A 17529-nucleotide genomic window follows, 5' to 3' on the forward strand; every position below is an offset into this window, starting at 1 on the left:
CATTTTGAAGAAATCAAGATATGTTGTTTTATTCATTCTACAGGTATTTATTTATACATAAAGCATTGAGCTTAGTGCTTTTAGACTACATTATAAAACATGATACTTATCCTCAAGAAACTTACTGACTAGTTAGGAAAGGGTTTACACACACACACACACACACACACACACACACACACAAACTAAAGTTAGAAAAGGATGTACACTAAATGTATACCTCCCTCTTCAACATTCCATTGAACTTAAGCATTCCCCAAATAAGCAATTTGATGATGCTCCTGTAGTTCGCAAACCTACATTATTTCATTCTTTACTTTTAAAATTATTTTTATGTTCACCCTACCAATATTTTCTTGTGGGTAATTTTGATTTCTAAATACTTTTAGTGATAACTGTTATTAAAGGTGCATATCAATTTAATCAAACCATTCTGAAAAGATATTCTTTGTGTACCATTTAGGCATTGAAGTCCTCTTGCTAACAAATTTGTGAATACAAAGAGTTTATCTAATTTCTTACAAAACTAGTACTGTTATCAGCTCCTTTTACCATTCCTGCCTATGCAATTATTCATCCTCATCAAGCTTTGTGCATCTGCTTTGTTAATTATTGATTTGTGCTATGCCTGCTTAGTATTTCCATTGGGTACAGCATCTGCAGCTGTCCACTTGGCTGCTTTTGAGTCAGCATTGTTTTTACATATCCGACAGAACAATGAACAATTCCATCTTTCTGAGAAACTTTCTTTATATCCGTTTCTATATAAACCGTTAATATTGAGACAAAAGGATTGATGTGATTATCAGTTACTACTCCATTTTCAAAGCACTGACTGCAAAATAAAGTTAATAATTTATTAAAACTGCCTTTAATAACTTATATTTAAGGATACACTTCCCCTCTTTATAAAGTTTGACTAAACTAAGGTTTTCCAATGTTAGCCAAGGATGTCATTGTAGTTATCCTACCATAACATTATTCTTCATTTTACGTTTATAGTCATTTTTACATACACTAACAATATTATATTGTGGATCATTTTGATCATTATCTTTAATGATGACTTCCATTCAGGTCTTAGATATGAAAATGATGGAAAAATAGCAATTTTGATAGAAATATTATTCTTTTGTGCGTGCTAAGATTTTTGTTATGGAAAAAGCTTATATTTTTCTTATTTAATAGTAACTTTTATTTAACTCAAATGTTAATCTGTATATCCATGTACATGCTACAGAGTAAACTATTCATAATCGATGGAGTTACTGAATAAAAAAAGTCAGCCAAAATATCTCTGTAATAAGAGAGGACCATTTTTGTTTTGGTTTTAGAAAAAAGATCAATACCTTCCTTTTTAGAGACTTAGAATACATTTGATTATTTACCTTGAATGGTGGAGCTGTGTAGTAAAGACCAAGAAAAAGGAAAAGAGAGATGGGGACAACTGGAGAAAGCTGCTAATTAATAAGTATTGCAAATGCTAGTGGAAAGACAAATAACTCTATTTCATCTTCTACAGGAAAGGTTCGTTTTGGTGAGAGCTGATCAAGTATATATTATGCTTGAAACTGAGAAAAGGTTTAATTTCTTAAAAAGTTATCTCAGTAGCTAAAATAAATTAGAACATTCAAATCACATGTATTCACTTAAATTTTATTTTTAATTTTTTAAAAAGAGAGAGAGAGTGAGAGAGCACAAGTGGGGGAGGGGCAAAGGGAGAGGGAGGAAAGAAGAGAGGATAGAAGGTTTGAACAGGCTTTGCACTGTCAGGGCAGAGCCCAATGCAAGGCTTGAACTCAGGAACTGTGAGATCATGACCTGAGCCAAAGTTGGACGTTTCACTGATTGAGTCATCCAGGTGCCCCTCACTTAAATTATAGAGGAGACTTCAAAAAGGGGGGAAGAGAAGCTTGTAGAAAATACTTTTGACTTTTATTCCTGTTTAAAAATTTTTTTCTTTATGTTTATTTATTTTTGAGAGAGAGAGAGAGCCAGAGATAAAGACAGAGCATGAGCCAGGGAGGGGCAAAGAGAGGGAGACACAGAATCTGAAGCAGGCTCCAGGCTCTGAGCTGTTAGCACAAACCCTGATGCTGGGCTTGAGTTCATGACCTGAGCCCAAGTCTGACACTTAACTGACTAAGCCACCCAGGTGCCCCTTTCATTCCTGTTTATTGGAAACAATCTATAACATTCTGTGTCACTGAAAATATAGCAGTTGAGGAAAGTTATTCTGCAGCAGTCTGCTTTTATAGGAGAACAGAGCGACTCTAATTGCAACACCCCATCCTTAACAAACATTAACAGAAGCCTCAGGGCAAGCTGTAAATAATGTTCCTTGACTCATAAAAGGAAAAAAAAATCCAACAAATAGTTTCTGTAACTCTAAAAAAAATTTGGGGGGGGGGGGTGCCTGGGTGGCTCAGTCGGTTAAGCAGTCGACTTCGGCTCAGGTCATAATCTCATGGTTTGTGAGTTCAAGCCCCGTGCCAGACTCTCTGCTGTCAGCTTGGAGCCTGGAGCCTGTTTCGGATTCTGTGTCTCCCTCTCTCTCTGTCCCTCCCTTGCTTGGTCTCTCTCTCTCTCTCTCAAAAACAAATAAAACAAACAAAATTTTTTTGAGTGGCACTTGATTACTTTCAGGATGTCTGTTTTGAGAGAATGGAATGTTTTCAGTATGTCTTCTTCAGGAGAATGAAAAGCCTTAAGTGGGAGACAAATCAAAGAATGCTCTGTGAAACCTCCTCTTCCTTTTCACCTCAATGAAAATAGAAGAGCAGAAAAATCCTGAGAAACACTGATTATTTTGATAGGATGTTTTCTTGTTAGTGATTGGGGAAGGAGGGATATTTTTTAAACAGACAAAAAAAATTGCCTATCTTAATTATATTTTGAAAAAAACAAGATGTGCATTAGTTTAATCCTTTCACAGATATTTAAGTGTCTCCTATATACAAGGCAAAAAGATGATGAAAAGAACACAGTACCTACCCTGAGAGAACTTACTCATAGTGCATACATACATATGTGAACATGATGTACATACATCAGCCAGTCTTTGAGCACACACATCAAGGGTGCTGTGGTAAGAGTCTCGGTTCTCTAGGAACATATGTTATAGTGGGAGAAACAAACAAGAATCAAATTAACAAATGTGTGATTACAGATACAGATAGGTGCTATGAAGTACAGTAAATCAGGAAAGTATGCTAGATGGTGACTTGTAAGGGTGGTGTCAGGAAAAACCTCTTGAGGAAAAGACTTTTGAGCTGAGATCTGAAGGAGAAGAGCCAGCCATAGCAAATTTGGCAGGGGTGGGGTGAGATGGGTGGGAGAGACAAGCATTCTAAATGGAGGGAATTGTAAATGCAAAAGCCCTGAGATGGCAATGATCTTGCCATGATCCTGGAACTACATGAAGGTCAGCATGACTGGAGTCCAGCGAGCTGGGGGAAAGTGTTAGAAGAGAAGATCTCAGAAGTAGGCAGCGGCCAGCAAAAGGAATTTGGACTTTATTCTAAATGCAATCAGAAGCCACTGGTTCATTTTAAACAGGGCAGTGACATAATATGGCTTATTTGTTTTTAAAGATTGCACTGATTGTTCTGAGGACAATGGATAAGAGGTTGAGAATGGAAGTGAGAAAACAAGATAGGAGACTTATAGTGGGCCAAATGAGGGTGCTGGTGACTTAGAGTGGAAATGAAAGCTGTAAAAAGGGAAAGAAGTAGGAGACCCAGCACATAGAGGAGTTGATCCGCAGGCTGACTTTGTGGGGAGGAGAGGAAGGAGGAATTGAATGTGACTCCTAGGTTTTTGGCTTGAGCAACTGAGTGGATAGTAGTATCATGTATGGAAATGAAGAAAATTAGGGAAAAAACAGGTTTAGTGGGGAATTCTATTTTGGTTAAATTTAATATGCCAGTTAGAAGTCCAAGTCAAGATTGCAAATAGGTGGTTGGATATTAGAGCTCAGAGCTCAGGGAAGAGCTTATGCTAAAGAAATAAATCTGGGAGCGATCAGTATAGGGGCAGCATTTTAAATCAATGGGACTGATGAAATTACCGAAGGAGAGTGTGTAGGCAGATAGGAGAGCTCAAGCTAGAATTTAGAGTTCTTAGTCATCTAGTTGTGGAGCAGAGGAAGAGGATCCAACAAAGGTTTTCTGTTTTTGTTTCTTTTTTCCAAATATACGTATATACACATATACACACAGAGTAATATATACATAACTATACAACAATACCTGTATATGTGTGTGTATACAAGTGTTTTTTCTGACCTGTTTAAGATTAGCTGGCAGACATGATGCCCTTTTACCCCTAAATACTTCAGATTATGTATGTATATATGTAAATATGTGTGTGGGTGTATGTGTATATGTGCATGTACAGAGAGAGGGAGAGAGAAAGAGAGGGAATGAGAATAAAGCAAATGTAGTAAAATTTTAATATATTAAGAATCTAGTTGAAAGGCATCCTGGAATAATTCTTTTTTCTATATGTAAATGTATAAAACTTTTGAAACTTTAAGTCTGAAATTGTATCAAAATAAAGTGGTGCAAATTGAGTACCACTGTAGAAAATGACCTCACTGTAGGCTGGGTGGGGAATCTTAGAAGACATGATATTCAGCTGGCCTCATATAGATATCCAAAGGTATTGTGGGAGCATTTCAGTAGCAGGATCAAGGTGAGAAACAAGGGATGTAGCAGAGTAGGGTTATGTTCAGGAAACAGCAAGTGAGTGAGAGTTTTCTATTTTTTGAGCACTTTCCTTGGCTCTAAACATTAAGCAAAGTGAGTAGTAAACTCTTTTGCAGAGTTAAAAGAGTGGCGTGGGAAACCGATAGAAAATTTGATAGGTATTCAAGTGGATGAGAATGAAAGAATTGTGAGAACATGAAACATCCAGTTACTTGGGATAGATTTGAAATGGAACTGGCTCAATGCTCAGCAAGCCAAGAATAATAGAAAAAAATAGAAGGTTAGAAATTGGCAAATTAGATGCAGCAAGAAGGACAAGGGCCCAAGGAAAATGGTATTGAAATGGTTCCCCTTGGGGACTGGCTGGGTAGGGAACAGATAAAACACAAAGGGGGTTAGGCGATGTTTGGGGGAGAGACCTGGAAAGGGCCAATAATAGGTTCTAGAAATCTTAGACTAGTCACAATCTTCTTGTTTCCTCATGTACTATTTTAAGGGGCTGAATTAGGTGATCCCTGCCAGCTCTTATCTTTTTTTAAAACTCCCTTTTCACTAAGCCTCCTTTTAAGAATTGATTAAGCAAAACTACTGAGCAGGGGGCTTCGTAGAAAAGGGCAAGGTGGAAGGTCAGGGCTAATACAAAGCATGAGCTGTAACATTTTATTTTTTTATTTTTTTTTTTTTAACGTTTATTTATTTATTTTTGAGACAGAGAGAGACAGAGCATGAACGGGGGAGGGTCAGAGAGAGAGGGAGACACAGAATCGGAAACAGGCTCCAGGCTCTGAGCCGTCAGCCCAGAGCCTGACGCGGGGCTCGAACTCACGGACCGCGAGATCGTGACCTGGCTGAAGTCGGACGCTTAACCGACTGCGCCACCCAGGCGCCCCTGTAACATTTTAAATGTGACCAAAAGTTGGGAAAGGAGAATGGACTGAAGGTTAGGGTTAGGAGGGCTTGCAGGGTTAGCAAGAGTGAGCAGCAGTAGAGAAAAGGTAAAGATTCAAGATTACAATCAGGAGGCCAGCTTTGGGGTTTGAAATCTTAGAGATGGAGCACTTCCAAGTGTTGATTAACATCCATGTGTGGCCATACATGTGATAGATGAGCAGAGGAGAAGAGGACATCAGTATAGTTGGAAGGTCTGAGGAACGGTGAGGTCAGGGTGTAGGGGACTGTAATCACTGAAGGTTCATCAGCAAACATTTCTTGAGGGCCTATTACATGTCAGGCATGAATGGTGCCGAGGAAGACCAGGATGGTGTCCAACTGCAAGAAGCGGGGAAGTGGGAAGTGAAGGTGGATGTCACAGATGCCCAAATGTGTCAATTTGTGAATTAATGAAAGAGTAGAAAAATCAGTCTAAAAGTAGTATGCGAAGAGAAATTTTGAAGCGTTTGGGAGGTAAAGAAGTTCAGGACAGACATCAATGGAGTACAATGAATTTCCTCGTATCAAATTTAATTTTTGATGTTCAATAGAGAGATTTTGATGTTTAAGAAGCATTGGCTTCTGCTACTTTGTAATATTTAATAACTGCTTTTCTTTAATATGCACCATTTAAAAATTTAAATATTGGTTCTCTGAATATAACTTAAAAAGTCTAGGTATGGAAATGTAAAATTATCAATATATAAATTATAATGTGATAAGTACATAAAAGAGTTCTTCCTCTTTATGAAAGATTTGCTATAGTCCTTTAAATATTAATTCTCTTCATATCCTTATTCACCACTTGGAAAAGTAAAAAAGGAGATTAAAGCTGTGTAAATTTTGAGAATAGTCTATTGAGTGAAGAAAATATGTCTGTAGTTCCACTGGGTTTTAAAAACAATACAATATGTTCAGAAAGCAGAATTTGTTTTCCCTCACTTTGGAATATGAAACATTTTCATTAATTAAATTAGAAAAGAAAAAAACCCTGATACTAAGAACTATTAAAATGTGATGCTAGGGGCCATTAATAGCAGGGTTCGTAATAACTAAAACAGCCCTTTCCAGTAACATGTATAACATCCTTTGATTGTTCTTATTTCTTCATTATAATAAATGTGTAAAAGAAGTGGCCCCTCAGCCAGATAACCTGAAGTGGAGAACTTGACTTTAATCCTTCTTGCCACTGCCTTGTGGTTAGACCTTGGCCTTTTCTCTCCCTGTAAAAATAAGAATATTTACATCATTGTATCATTTGTGAATGAAATGAGAATGTATGTGAATGTGTTTTGAAATAGTAACTGTAAATATACAATATTTAGAGTGTCTTTATTGAGTAAATGCTTTCAAATTTTTGTGTTTTTAGCCCTCTATCAATTTTATCTGTGACACACATAATATTTCTTTTGTTGAAAAGGATCTTAGAAGGAGCAAATACTCATTTACTTGTATCACCTTTAATCTACAATGCCTTGATTCTATTCTTACATAAATGTAATAAGCCGTGATCTTTACCTAACTAACTTGAGAGGTTGCAGTTTTCACAGGGAAGACACTTCTGATGATTTTTAAAATATTTACATAATTTAGGCCAAACTGTATAGTCTAACTACTAATAATCATGTGATTACAGCATGCATTTCTTTTCTTTACTTCTTTAACTTAATAGTTAAAATGAATTTTTTTATTTAAAGAAAGAAATTCCAAAAGAAAACCATGGTTACTATTTTTCAGGACTTTAGACATAGCTCAAGGGCACATTTAAATCATTATTGTGTCTTTAGTGACCAAAATAAATACATAAACTGAAATGTCAAAAGTATAAACAACTAGCATTTGAAGTCAGGCAGATCTAGTTCAAATTATTAGGTGATGGTCTGACCACTTTGTATCTCAGTTTCCCTATATCTAAAATAGGAATAATAGTTACTTTCTACTCAATCATTTAATATCTACTGAACTCATATTCCCAGAAGGTGCTATAAACAAGACATGTCCCTGACGCTCCATAGCTTACCCTCTAGTAGGAGAGGCAGATAATAAACATAAATACATAACAAAAATAATTCCACAAAAGTGGTAAATGCAATGGAGAAAATAAATCAGAGTAATAGGATGGAAAGTGGGGTGAGGCAGAGAGGAAGGGTGTGGCCACCAAATCAGGGAAATCTTTGAGGAGGTAGTACATTCCAGCTCACACTCATTTAATTAATGAGGAGCCAGGAGCCAGATATGGGTAGATCTAGAGGAGGAGTTTCTAGGACGTAGAAAGTTCTTGAAAAAGAAAGGAATTTGGTCTTTTTTTTTCCCCCACAGAAAAGAACTATGAGGTTAGAGCCTAGTGAAAAAAAGGGAGAGTATTGTGATATTTGTGGATATTAGGAAGGGCAAGCAGAGTCCAGATTATTTAGGGCCTACTAGATATGATAAAGAATTTGGATATTATTCTATTATTGCAATGGAAGATACAAACTAGCTCTGCATAAGGAATTAACAATGCATAATTTACATTAAAAAATCCCTTTATAAATAAATTACTAAAACTAATAAGATAGTTGAGTAAATTTGCAATAATCTTTTATGTTCCTACATACCAGTAGTAGTTTAAAAATAGTTAAAAAGATATTATATGTGAAAGTAGCAACGACAACAATACAAAGGAATAAATCAATCAGTCTAAATTTTTGTATGGAAGCACATTATAAACATTTTTGGAGAATATTAAAGTAGGCCTAAATTAATGAAGATCTACCATGTTCATAAATAGAAAGGCTCAATAATACAAAGATGTCAATTCTCTCCAAAATATGTGATAAATTCAGTACAATTCCAATAAAAATCTCAAGAGGATCTTTTTTAAATTGTTTTTCTTTAATGTATTTTTGAGAGGCGGGGTGTGGTACAGAGAGAGAGAGAGGGAGGCACAGAATCTGAAGCAGGCTCCAGGCTCCAAGTTGTCAGCATAGAACCTGATGTGAGGCTCGAACTTACAAACTGCAAGATCATGACCTGAGCCGAAGTCGGATGCTTAACTGACTAAGCCACCCAGGCGCCCCTCAAGAGGACTTTTTTTTTCTCTTTGTGGAGTTTGACAATCTGATCATAAAATGTATATGTAAAAACAAGGGGCCAAATTAGCCAAATCAATTAGCCAAGCCAAGTTAATTTTTAACTTATCTACCAGATATCAACACTTACAATTAAGACAGTTTGATATTGGGAGAGAAATAGCCAAACTAGTAGAAGAGAATAAAGTCCTCCAAAATAGACCTACATCTCCATAAAAAGCTGATATATTAACAAGAGTGGCATTATAGGTCAGTGGGGAAAGAACGGGCAAATAATTAAGAATGGGCTAAGACTTTTGGTTATCCACATTAAAAAAAATCAATCTAGATAATTTAAAGGCAAAATGATGAAAACAATACTTTTTAGAAGAAAATATGGGAGAACATCTTTATAACCACAGAGTAGGGAAGGATTTCTTGAGACCAAAAAGCACAAGCCCAAATGAAAATATGTATCTAATTACATTAATATTAAACATTTAAGTACATCCAAGATATCCTAAAGTGCAAAGATGAGCCATAAGTGAGGAAAAGATATTAACAAGTTATTTTTAATAACTCTGGAAAAGAGTTATTTTTCCAGAAAATACTAAACAACAAAAAGCCTATGAATCAAGGCAACAACAGATGTTCGCGAGGATGTGGAGAAAGAGGATCTCTTTTGCACTGCTGGTGGGAATGCAAACTGGTGCAGCCACTCTGGAAAACAGTATGGAGGTTCCTCAAAAAATTAAAAATAGAACTACCCTATGACCCAGCAATTGCACTACTACGTTTTTATCCAAGGGATACAGGTGTGCTGTTTTGAAGGCACACATGCACCCCAATGTTTATAGAAGCACTATCAACAATAGCCAAAGTATGGAAACAGCCCAAATGTCCATTGATGGATGGATGGATAAAGAAGATGTGGTATATGCACACATGGAGTATTACTCAGCAGTCAAAAAGAATGAAATCTTTCCATTTGCAACTACGTGGATGGAACCAGAGGGTATTATTCTAAGCGAAATTAGTCAGAGAAAGACAAATATCATATGACTTCACTCATATGAGGACTTTAAGATACAAAACAGATGAGCACAAGGGAAGGGAAGCAAAAATAATATAAAAACAAGGAGGGAGACAAAACATAAGAGATTCTTAAATATAGAGAACAAACACAGGGTTGCTGGAGGGGTTGTGGGAGGGGTGATGGGCTAAATGGGTAAGGGGCATCAAGGAATCTACTCCTGAAATCATTGTTGTACCATATGCTAACTAACTTGGATGTAAATTATAAAAAATAAATAAATTATTAGATTAAAAAAATAATCTCTTTACCCAAGGTGGGGGACCTATGAATCAACAAGAAAAAATCAAATAGCTGCATGGCAAAGGACATAGAGTTGAAATTCACAGAAAAGGAAAACTGAAAAGCCAAGAAACACATGAAATAATGGTCAAGATCAGGAGTGACAGGAAAAGTGAATACAGACTAGAATGGCAAAATCTAAAAAGTATCTGACAGGGAGGCCCTGCAGTAGTAGGCATGCTCACGCACTGCTGACTGAAGTTAAAAATTGTGACAATAATTTTGAACAGTAATTTATTTTTAATATCTGGCAATAATATTGAAACATTTATCGAAATGATCCTCTAATTCCTAGGTATATTACTCTAGATAAAATTTTGCATGTGTATATAAGGAGACATAAAAAATTTATGGCATTGTGGTGCATGGGTGGTTCAGTCAGTTAAGTGTCTGACTCTTGATTTCAGCTCAGGTCATGATCTCATGGTTCATGAGATCAAGCCCTGCATTGGGCTCTGCGCTGAGATTCTCTGTCTCCCTCTCTCTCTGACCTTCCCCAACTCTCTCTCTCTCAAAAATAAATAAAAATACAACATTAAAAAATATTTATGGCATCACAGAATCTTTGGGATGAAATATTTGAAATGAGCTAAACATCCATTAACAGGATAATGGATACACAAATTGCAAATATATTCATACAATATAATACAGCAGTGAAAATCAATGAAGTGCAGCTATTACTGACATGAATCTCATAAAAAGGATACTGAGCAGAAAAATAAACAATTGCAGAAAGATATAGTTAAAAAATTTATGTAAAACAATATATTGTTATGGATATATATGTAGATATAATAAAAGTACATACATTTCGTGGGAATGAAAAACATTAAAATCAGGATAGTTTTGTCCCTGGGGAGCGGAACGTGAATGGAATTAAGAAGGGACACACAGGAGACTTCAAGTATAGGATTATATATTTCTTTAAGCTAGGTGGTGGGTACATAGTCATCTGTTTTATTCATTACTTTTTTGTAAACTGGAAATATTTTATAACACAAGTTTTAAAAGAAGAAAAGTAATTCTAGCTTATAAACTGAAGAATGAACTACCAGGGGGTAAGAATGGAAAAAAGGTGACATGTTAGGTAACAGTCACTGTACTCTAGGAAGAGTAGACTTGAGTATCTAGCACAGCTTCTGGTAGCTGGTAGGTGTTTAACAAGTTGTAACTATTGTGGTGGTTGCTATCATCATCAGTTGTCATCAGTGTAAAGATTAAAAGACATGAAGAAAGATAAACTAATATTTGGAGTAGTTATGTTGCACTGTGTGCTTTATGCATCTTTTCTAGTCTTGAGTAGAATCTGGTTATAAAGAATATAAGCCTCACAGAAGCCAAGGCTGGAAGGCACAGACTACGTAAATTTCTAATGACTTCTTTTCCAATGTTGTTTAAACCACACACTCTTTTCCCTCCTCTCTCTCTCTCTCTCTCTCTCTCTCTCTCTCTCTCTCTCTCACACACACACACACACACACACACACACACCCCTTTCCTGTCGAGCAGTGAGAAAAATTCAAACGTTTTTACTTTGGAGCATAAGTAGCATATTTGGAGTTAAATATTAATAATTTGATACACTAAACACTTGGGTGGTGCCTTATTACAGAATACTTTTGGAACTCTCAATTTTTCATCTGATCTTCCTGACAACTCTGAGGAAGGCAGCGCAGTTGATTATTCCTGTTTTACAGATGAGTAAATCAAAATCCAGAGAGGCTAAAGCAGAAGTTACTAACTTGGAAGGGCGCCTGGGTGGCTAAGTCGATTAAGTGCAGGATTTTAGCTCAGGTCATGATCTCATGGTTCATGGGTTTGAGCCCCTGGTTGGGCTTTGTGATGACAGCTCAGAGTTTGGACCCTGCAACAGACTCTGTGTCTCCCTTTCTCTCTGTCCCTCCCCCACTCACACGTGTGCATGCAGGTTCTCTCTCAAAAATAAATAAACATTTAAAATAATTTAAAAAGAGTTGCTAACTTGGTGACCATGAGGTTCACGAAATTCTATGTCAAATACTTTATGATTAAATGGTCATTTTTCTAGGTAGAGGGTCAGCTTTACTTGTATTTTTAAAAGGCCCATTACTTCCCAAAAAGGTTTAAAAAAATATTGGGTTAAATGATTTGCCTAAGATCACATGGTCCTATAGGAGCCAAGACCCCAAGCAATTTCTTCCTACTCTACACTCAGAATTCTTTTTACTGCAACCTATAGCATCAAAATTCAAATCAGAGAGATTATTAGTGAAATACTGTTTGTAATGTCTACTGAATGCTAATATGGAAGTGTTATTAAATATACCAAAACATCTAACTTGGAAGGAATAGTTTTGGTTTGTTCAGCCTTTAGGCAGTCACTCTGTAAATGACTCCGTAATCTACATGGTGTTGTTTTTCAGCTGAACAAGTCGAGAACTGTTGTCTTCACAAGCCCTTGAGCAGACTTGCTAAATAAGAAAGGAACCTGATACAGTAATTATATAACATATTTTACAATTCTGAGTAATCTGTAAAGATTAATTGTTGAGACAAAGTTTGATCTCCTGGTGGAAAGGGTACCATGGGCTGAGAATGGGATTTTCATTTCTCCTGGACAAGAGTTACTTGTCTCAGGGTCTCCTTGCTCTTGGCTGTAAAAGGATTAAGGTGGATGGCTTCTCAATCCTTCCAGCTCTAACACTGTATAAATTTAGATGGAATTTAAAATAGGAAGGTACTGGGTGGCTCAGACGATTGAGATTGAGCATCTGACTCTTGATTTCTGCTCAGGTCAGATCCCAGGGTCTCAAGGTCCAGCGCCTATGTCTGGCTCTCCATTGAGTATGGAGCCTCAAGATTTCTGTCTCCCTCTGCCCCTCTTCGAGATCATGCCTGCTCTAATATAACAAATAGGAAGGCAGACAGGAGTTCTGTGTATGAACTTCTCACACACAGTCTGTTAATGTTATTTTCCCAATAAGAAAGGTCTTCAGGGCCCCAGGTGGGTGGGTCACTGATCATTAGCCCCAAGTGTTCGAGGACCCACTAGGGCCCTCATGAGGGCAAGCTTGCAGTCTCCATCAGGGTGACGTGAAGGCGAGCGGAAAGAAAGCTACAGAAGGCCAAAAGGGCAGTGGGATTTCAAACACAAGGGCTCTTAATCCTATATTAAAGAAGGAAGGAAGGCAAGAAAGTCCAAGTACCACGGGTTCCAAGAGATCAGCTTAAACAGGGAGGCTTGTGCGAGCGTTGTGGGTGCGGCTTCGGTCCCGAGGCGGCTGGAGGACGGCCGGAGCGGAGCCGCACCTCCTGCCGCATCCCGGCCTCCAGGGCTGGGGTGTGACAGAGAAAAAGCCATCCACCCATGGGAACCTCCGCGCCCGTCAAAGCCACGTGACGGAGAGCCGGGGCGGGCCGAGGCGTGTCCTCTCCGCCCCGCGCGCAGGCGCGCTGTACGGGCGCTGAAATTCAAATTTGAACGGCCGCAGGAGGCCGAATCTGACACTAGAGGCTGAGGGATAGAGGAGAGTAGTTTGGGAGAGTTCTCTCCGCCACGGCCTTCTGGTTCTCTTCAAGTGACACACTGAATCGGGACTCACTTTTCTTTTTCTGAATTTGAACCGCCGTTTCCGTCGTCTCTCAATCAACACGCGAACTCCGGGGCGATGGACCCGTTTACCGAGGTGAGAAAATTTGCGGGCGCAGCCTGCCATCCCCGCTCTCGGCCCCTACCCACCCTTCCCACCTTCTGCCGACCTCTGGGCCCACCGGGCCGAGGGCGCGTGCGCGCGCGTGCGCAGCGTGTGTGTGCGGGACGCAGCTGGGAGAACCGTGGGAGAGAAGGGGCTGGAGGGCGTACGTCGCCTACTCTGCGGCTGCTGTTCGTCCGCGGTTTACTTATTGGTGTCCGGCAGTGAAGCTCAGGGAGGGACGTTTTGAGTCTGTCCTTTTAGGCGTTACCGAAGAGCCCTCTGCCAGCCCCGATTGTTGTAACGCCCTGTGAAGTGGAGCCCCGTCCCTTCCGAGAGTGAGGTTGGGGCCTGGGCGGAACTGGTCCTGCTGGAAGGGAAAGCGAGGATAAGGTGTAGGGTGGAGTCGGGTGCCTGAATGACTCAGTGCTGTGTGCAGTCGCCGCCTGCAAATGGAATGTGATTTGCGGGGTTCAGGTCGCCCGCAGAGGTGTTATGCATGTAAAAGATCCTGTTAATGAAATGACGGCAAAATGTTAAATAAGCCAATACTGAAACCATTGCATCCGTTCCTATAAAGTGAATACATTCTTCAGATTTGATTGCTCAGCTAAGTAGGGAAGAAATTTAATCCCCGAGATTGACACTTGGATGGAAAGGAAAAAGTGCTGGCCGAATATATACAAACAAAATTAATAGCCGACAATGTAAAAAACCAGAGTAAAGAAATAAAACTCTGTGTGTGTTTTTGGAGCATAACATTACAGTGATAGTTTTTAACTTCTCTTTTGTCCTTTGGAAATTGAATATGGATTAATTACATCATGTGTCAATTATTTCTCTAGCTTTGGTCAATCTTGTTAAGAATGTACATGGACACACTCAGCAGTTTAGTGTAGACCACTTGTCCACTCCCTTTTCTTACAGGACAGTTCCTGTTCCTTTAGGTTGTGCAAGTTTCAAACTGCTATTTTTTTGTGTTGCTGCAGAGTGGGCCTAAAGATGTCTCTACACTACATTCAAAACTTAAATGCTATGGAGAGTAGAAATACTTTTTTGGGGGGAACCTATATTTACAATTCCATAAATCTTAAGATAAAGTTTCCACAATTACAGTTTACTTGTATTCAAACATAACAGTATTTATTTTTGTTTCAAATTCTTAATCATCTAGGGAAAACACATTAATTTGTTAAACTTACTTAAAGATCTGACAGAAAACCCAGAACACATTTTTGTATTAGCCTTAAAAAATAAGGCTGATCATGCAGTATGTATTTTTCTCGTACTTTGAAGTTAAAAAGGATAGATTATTTTATGTTAGTAATCTAGAATAGTCTTCCTTAAAAAATTAGCCCTATGTGTCTTGAATATTCCTGTTAGTCTCCTAAGTAACTGACAGGAACAAAGCATTTTGAAAGTTGGCTGAAAATTGTCCTTCATTTTACTTAACAATGCCATTCTTAAGCTAGTGCAAATTTCAGTTGAAAGAAACTTTTATTTGAAACAAACCTTTTGTTTTAGAGTGTGCTCAGAAACATGTATGGTTTATATTATGAAAAGTCAGATCAGTTGCAGTTGGGATAAACAGCTTTGACTGTTTTCCTTAATTGGTAATGAGGGAACTATTTGAAATGGTTTCAGGGACTAGGTGCTTAATTATAGCATTCATAACATTCTTGCACAGGGAAGTGAACTGGTGCAGTTCTTTGTCTGAAAAGGACTGAAACTAAGTTAAAATGACTTTCTCAACCAGAGTTCTTTATCAGAACCACAGAACACAGAAAATGATTTGAGAGGCTATTTTGTTAATTTTCCCAAAGGTGATTCATCACCATGCCATCCTATAAGCATAGGAGAAATGTTAATTCATTACATTCATGTCAGGGCATTAGGGCTAAGTCTCTTGAAAACTCTGGTTGAGAAAGCCACAACCATCCTAAAGTTTCTTTTCTAAAACAAGGCTGTTGTGCATTGCTTCTCCCTGCTGTCACCAGTGCTGTTTGGCACACTCTTCCTCTCCCTGTCTTTCCACCTGGCAAACTGATGTAATCTCCAGCTCGGACTTGGATTTCCCTTCTTCAGGGGGCAGATCACCTTTTGCAGTGCTCTCCCTGCACTGTTCTTACCTGTTGAATATATTTCCTGCTAGAATGTGAGCTTCATGAATGCAGGCCTGTTCTTTCCTATTCAGAGGGATGTTTCCCTAACATCAAGCACATCCAATAACATTCTGCTGAAATAATAAAGAGAGCCATTCAGTGCAAATTATTTTACAAACAAATAACTATGTACAACAGTAACTATTAGAACATTTTAGCCATATTCTTTCCTTTCTTGTAGAAAATTTCAAATTACTCAAGTGTAATGATTCCTCATGGATTTATCACCCAGCAACACATGACCGTATTGTTTCACTGTACTCCCCTCTAATCCCTCCCACTGAATTATTTGGAAGCAAATTCTAGAGATTATATAATTTCATACACACACACACACACACACACACACACATATATATATACTTCAGTATTTATCATTAAACACTAAGGACTTAAAAAAATCATAGTGCCATTATCATACCTAAAAAATCAACAATTCCTTAATATCATCAAATATTCTGTCACTATTCAGATTTCCTTAAGTGTCATGGTTTTGCAGTTTGTTTGAATCAGGATCTAGGCAGGGTCCACAGGGCAATGTCTTTCTATATTCTTCCTGGAAGAACCAGAAATAAAGAAGCCATCTTGGTTCATGGATGAACAAGCAGTTAAGGCAGATGTTTATTGTTTATTATTATGATCAGCTAATAACATTTAAAAAGTTATGTTGATATGAAGTTAGTGCTCCTGACAATAAGTTCTTAAAAAAGAGTCATTGGGTTTAATCAAAAGACAGTTTATAGCCAAGTGGTTAAGAGCTCAAACTCTGGAGTCTGGGTTTGACTCCTGCCTTACCACTTAGCTATGAGACCTATGGCTTGTTTTTTAAGCTGTGCCTGGGTTCCTTCATCTGTGAAAACAGTAGTAAAAACAGAACCTGCCAAGCAAAATTTTGAAAATGAAATGAGATTTTGTGTGCAGACACTGAAAGTACTTACATAAATATTGGTACTGTTGTGCTTGCCATTAGGTGAATGTAAAACCATAAACTTAATGCTCATAACATTAGCGTTAGCCTCTTAGTTTGAAGATCTCATGGGGGATGGCCATTCCCTAAGACCGTCATAGGGAACCCCATGGTTGGCTGTGCTGAGTCAGAGCTTTCTGTGTAGGACCCTTAAAAGAGAAAAGCTACAGTTAAAATATTCTGTAAAACATCTTCTCTTGTGCAATAAATAAATGAACATGCTGTTACTAGTCTGAATGGAATTTCTCTTATTTTTCAGAATTAAATGAAAATCTCTGTATTGACCTCAGAAAGGATGCTGCTAGAGCATATTGAAAATAATGAGTTAGCTTATATTGAGCCTCTTGTTTAAGAAGGCAGGGAAATAAGCAATACCTCCTAAAAAGATTTTTGTCTAACGATTTGAGGTGTATGTGTGGCAGAAATTGCTTAAGGACTGTAAGCTTCAGTTATTTTAGATTCATCCACATGGAATGTCTTCTTTCCTGATTTCGTTAGTTATTGCAGTTTTTTTTAATGCCTTTATTATTTAAAGCAGGAGGTGTGATATTTGAAGGAATATACTTTATAAATAAAGAACCCTTGGATTCCTGATGCATTATTATAGGGACTTAGATTTATTGAGCTGTTGAGTTTTTGTCCCTTAGATACATTTCTTTTAA

General features: G+C 37.9%; 2 protein-coding genes across 7 annotated transcripts in view; one reads left to right on the forward strand and one right to left on the reverse strand.

The window, feature by feature from the left end:
• Positions 1-13762, reverse strand: part of KIAA0895 (KIAA0895 ortholog) — a 75671-nt gene extending 61909 nt beyond the window's left edge. Inside the window, exons 1-2 of the mRNA XM_045495318.1 lie at positions 13649-13762; positions 6793-6862 (exon numbers count right to left, since the gene is read on the reverse strand). Of these exons, the coding sequence (XP_045351274.1) occupies positions 6793-6862; positions 13649-13762 (184 nt within the window). The remainder of the gene's footprint in view (positions 1-6792; positions 6863-13648) is intronic.
• The window catches only part of ANLN (anillin actin binding protein), a 47118-nt gene continuing 43141 nt past the window's right edge, over positions 13553-17529 (forward strand). For 5 of the 6 annotated variants that reach the window (XM_045495304.1, XM_045495305.1, XM_045495307.1 and 2 more), the window contains exon 1: positions 13619-13732. In XM_045495304.1, coding sequence (XP_045351260.1) covers positions 13715-13732 — 18 coding nt within the window. In that variant the 5' untranslated portion in view covers positions 13619-13714. Of the gene's footprint in view, positions 13733-17529 lie in introns of all 6 variants that reach the window. The other variant, XM_045495306.1, reaches the window with a different exon arrangement.

Source organism: Leopardus geoffroyi, chromosome A2 (genome assembly GCF_018350155.1).
Source record: "Leopardus geoffroyi isolate Oge1 chromosome A2, O.geoffroyi_Oge1_pat1.0, whole genome shotgun sequence".
Classification (NCBI taxonomy): Eukaryota; Metazoa; Chordata; class Mammalia; order Carnivora; family Felidae; genus Leopardus; species Leopardus geoffroyi.